The sequence below is a fragment of the Macrobrachium nipponense genome, chromosome 1, assembly GCF_015104395.2.
Source record: "Macrobrachium nipponense isolate FS-2020 chromosome 1, ASM1510439v2, whole genome shotgun sequence".
Classification (NCBI taxonomy): Eukaryota; Metazoa; Arthropoda; class Malacostraca; order Decapoda; family Palaemonidae; genus Macrobrachium; species Macrobrachium nipponense.
Window position 1 is genome coordinate 181,509,866 of NC_087200.1, and position 5,000 is coordinate 181,514,865.

A 5,000-nucleotide genomic window follows, 5' to 3' on the forward strand; every position below is an offset into this window, starting at 1 on the left:
GGAACTACACTGATTCAGCAGGTCTTTTCAAGGATAAATACCGAACAGATATGCATTGGAAATTATATATATATATATATATGAATAATTATCACATCGAACCGTGATCCATTTATATATCAATTCAAGCTACAAATGTCCTTTAATATCTAAATTCACTTTACCTACCCAAATGATATATTTTCATATATGTACCGAAGGGAATTTTTTAATTGATAATAATTTCGTCCCCCCATGGGATCGAACCACCGTCCAAGTGGACGGGGACGAAATCAGGACAGTCAGTGACGCTATCCAATCAGCCATATATGAAAATATATCATTTGGGAGGTAAATTGTGAATTTAGATATTAAATAAGGACATTTGTAGCTTGAATTGATATATATATATATATATAATATATATATATATATATCTATATAATATATATATATAATAAGTATATATATATATATATATATATATATATATTAATTAGTGACCATCATTAAGTTATTTGATACCCGATTAATCCAACAACCGTTAGGATTGATTTTTATTATATACGTAGGTCTAAGCGACAGGCCTGATTCGACGAGATTTTTATTTATTTTTATTTTTTTCGTCAGTCTTCTAATAATGTTTAATTTATCAGTTCCTGCATGCGTGCTACGTAACCTTTTCGCGGAATTAATAACGAAAATCCTCATCCTCATCCTCATCCTCATCCTCATCCTCTTCCTCTTCCTCATCCTCATCCTCTTCCTCTTCCTTTATCCTCCACCTTCCACTCCTTCTCTCTCCTATCCTCTTCCTCATCCTCCATCCTCATCCTTCATCTCCTTCCCCTTCCTTCCTTCCTTTCCTCCATTTTCCCTCATCCTCATCCTTTCATCCTCATCCTCATCCTCCTTTCCTTCCTCCTTTCCTCCTTTCTTCCTTCCCTTCCTCATCCTCATTTCCTCCTTCCTCTTCCTCCTTCCTCCTTCCTTCCTTCCTTTCCTTCCTTTTTCCATCCTCATCCTTGCAATTATTCAGTACATCTTCGACTCATCCTTATCATGTCTAACCCTCCTCAGAAACATTTGGTATCATTCATATATTCCCACTCGTACGTTACTCTTTCATTCATAGCTCTCTGCTTGTTTCTGTTTAGTGACAATACCACAATACTGAGCTGCTATAATCCAGTACTCCAATCAGTTCGGTATCTTTGTCATTATACACAGTGGTGGGGATGCCGCTATCATAATTCCAGGCATCCCACAGAAGCAAAAAATTGAGTCAAACTGGCCTTAAATGGCAGAATATTATCCTAGTCAGGGATAATATCCTACCACAATGGGTCCACCACCACCACTATCTGGGACGGGGTGTGAAGGCATACCGCTTCCCATCGTATACTGTTATTGTTCATCGTTAATCGAACCCTTACTATTAATTTTTTTTTTTTTTTTTTTTTTTTTTTTAGTAATTTGGACAGTAATGTTTTTATTTTCTTAAATTGTATCTTTCACTGAGTACTAGAATAAAATGCCAGTGGAAGCAATACAGTTGTTATTGTAATGCTGATATTACTGACTGCAGCACCGCCTCCCCCCCCCCCCCCACCAAAAAAAAAAAAAAAAATAATAATAATAATAAGCAGGAGTCTCTAAGATGGTAAATAAATCCACGGTGGTGTTAAATGTAAATATATCGATGGCTTTTGAGAACTTGCTCGATTCTCCCTCGTCCTTCAGAAATAATAATAATAATAATAATACTAATAATAATAATAATAATAATAATAATAAAATAATAATAATAATAGATTTAGTACCTGATTATTAGTTTTTTCTTCAACGGTCACCATCCTTTAACAAAAGCGTAAACAAATTGTCTAATATTAATTGCGTATCAGATTATCCGAATGACATGTCCGTATAATATATCCGCAAGCACGCACATGCAATTATGCAAAAAAAAGAAAAAAAAAAGGAAGGGCTTACTGTTTCCTCGCGCGCTTTTACGAAAAGCTTTAACCCTCCAACCACAGGTCTGTGGTCCGAACGAGTCCGCAAGAGACACTTCAGTCTCTCGTCACAATTAGGGGCCGAACTAAAATGGAAATATCGGTTTCATCGTTTACGGTAATTACTTGTTAGTTGCTTAGTTTAATGGTTCAAGTTAAGAAATTCATGTACGTACTCTCACATACATACATACATACTACAGACATGCATATATATATATATATATATATAATATATATATATATATATATATATATATATATATATATATGCATTAAGCTACAAATGTGTCCTTTACCATCCAATTCGCTCTACTTCGGAATTGATATATTTTCGTATATATTAACCGAACGGGAATTTTTTTTTTTAGTTCATGATAATTTCGTCCTCTCGTGGATTCGAACCAGCGGACAGAGGAGAAATCAGGACTTCAGTGAGTTATCGACTCGGCCAACAAGTGCATATATATGCATATATACATACATACATACATATATATATATATATATATATATATATTATATATATATAATATATATACATATATATATATATATATATATATATATATATATATATATATATATAATGCATAAATTGTACATACATTCACTTCCACGTACACACCGATATGTAAACGTACACGCGCAAGTAAAGGCTTTCATTTTTATTTGCGTTTTCATTCGTATTTTTTATAATAGTTTTCATCGAGGATTTTTTTGTTCAATTTCCAAGTTTCTTTCTTTCTTTTTTTTGAAGCTTCCGGGGGATGATAGTGCAAAAAAACCATAATGAACAAAAGACTGACAAAGAAGAATTTTCATATATTTTATTCTTACTTGAGTTTGAGTGAGTTATTGTTTATGCTGTTTTTCCGAAGTTTGACAAGTGGAGCTGTCATATTTGTTACATAAGTTGACGCAATTGATTCAGAGAGCGAATAATGAGTGAATGAAACAAAAAAAAAAAAAAAAAAAGAGCTAAAAATATTAGCAAAATAATGTAATGAATGCTTAAGTTTGGTCCAGCTGAAAATGAGTGATCTTCGTCAGCATAATAAAAACACACGTCTTCAAACAATGATAATTAAATACTTATTCGAAAACTGTTCGTATTTAGTTTGATAACTGATGTTATGATTTTTAAACTGAAGTGAGTTCTTTAAAGAATGCTAAAATATTTTACCCAAATGAGATAAATTTTGTATTAAATGTATTGTATTCAATTCTTCAATAGTTGCAAGAATACCTGTCAATCAAAAATATTCATAATGCAACGTGATCTAACTGAAACCATAGGTAATATATGTTGCTTTATACGACTTTTTAAAAGGGTTTAGCAATTTTCAAATAACATACATAACGTTTTGTTTTGCAAGAATTTTAGCTTTTATAGTTTATTTGCTGCATAAATTGGAGTCTCTATACCAGCAAACTGGGCAAACTTATGACAAGGAAACGAAACTCGTATAGGACGTTTTAAAGGTATAGTTATTTGCAAATAACACACATAACTTTTTGTTTTGCAAGAATTTTAGCTTTTTAATTTATTTGTTGTTTGAATTGGAGTCTCAATACCAGAAAACTTGGCAAACTTATAAGAAGGAAAGGAAAATCATTGCTGGCGACTTAGTGTTTATTACCGAAGAATACTTAGCGAATTACCCAGGGCAGTTAACTGCCTAATGAGGTATAGTAGTATATCCTCAAAACCATCGCGTTATAACATATGACGCTTCGAGCATAAAAAAATCCGACTTTCTCCGCAAACCACCTTTTTGCGGGGAAAAGGTCATGGCCTTGACATCTAAGCATTAGTGAACTTTTTTTTATTTTTTATTCATTTTTTTTCGTCGGTGGTTGATTTTTTTTTTTTTTTTTTTTAGCTTTCCGCCAAATATCAAGTACGGAATTTTAACTCATTACGAACTTCCCTTTTGCGGGTTCATTAATCACAGTGAAATGACGGTTCGATGTTCGCGTAAGATTATTTTCGAGCTGTTAAAGTCTTTCAACAAGAGAAAACACTCGGGCGAGACAACCTATTTGTGACGCGTCGTTTGCCGTTCAATCTTTTTGTTCCCTATTTTCTTATCATTATTAATAATGACGTGTCGTGGTAGCGTAATTGTGATGCGTTTCCGTGGCGATAAGTCTCAATCATTTTCGAATAGTTTCCTTGAAAGTGAGGCTAGAAAAAAATGAGATATTTTCAATTCTTTTCCGTCTGGTTTTATCGATGGGGGATTAGTATATTTTAGCTGGATGTACACAACCAGTGAAGACGTGTTGATATTGTTTGGATTTTTTCTTTTATTCGTAGTTGTTCCTGTAGGTTGATGGGTTCGTGAATATGATAAAGTAGTAACTGAATTATGTATATATATATATATATATATATATATATATATATATATATATATATATATATATATACATATATATATAAAATCTAGAATTACAATGATATATACACCTACACCTGCTTCAAGGTCAGTGTCCTGGTACTGAAAATTTAAAAAGATGTATTTAGGAGAACGGAAATGTATTCTTGAAATCGCTTATACTGGGAAATGACATAACCAATTCTTACCCCCTTTTTTTTTTTTTTTTTTTTGTTTTTTTTTTTTTTTTTTTTTTTTTTTTTTTTTTGCCTTTTTTGTTTTTGGTAAAGTTGGTATCAATGAGGCTACTGATTTTCCGAAAGATATTCACCATAGATTTAGGTCGAAAAATTGTGATAAAGGCTTTCACCATAGATTTAATCTAATCGAAGTTTAGAATGACTTAGGGTGCATTAATTGAAAGTTCTCTTCCTCAACAGCCAAAACATCAATTGGCCTCCCGTTATTTGAAAATAACACAAAAGAGGAAACAAGAAATCATAAATATAAAATATAAGCTTGTCATGTATAGTATTACTAGCCTGATGGTATTGTTAATATTTTTTATGTCATAAATTGACATTATTTCCGTTATTATTTGTCCTCCTTTTATTTCAGAGGC

The 5,000-nt window shown here is 32.2% G+C and overlaps 1 protein-coding gene across 1 annotated transcript in view; it reads left to right on the top strand.

Annotated features, from left to right (window-relative positions):
- The window catches only part of LOC135219018 (uncharacterized), a 14,845-nt gene that overhangs the window by 8,650 nt on the left and 1,195 nt on the right, over window positions 1–5,000 (top strand). The window contains 1 exon segment of the mRNA XM_064255454.1: window positions 4,997–5,000. This exon segment is cut by the window's right edge and continues 1,195 nt beyond it. Coding sequence (XP_064111524.1) covers window positions 4,997–5,000 — 4 coding nt within the window.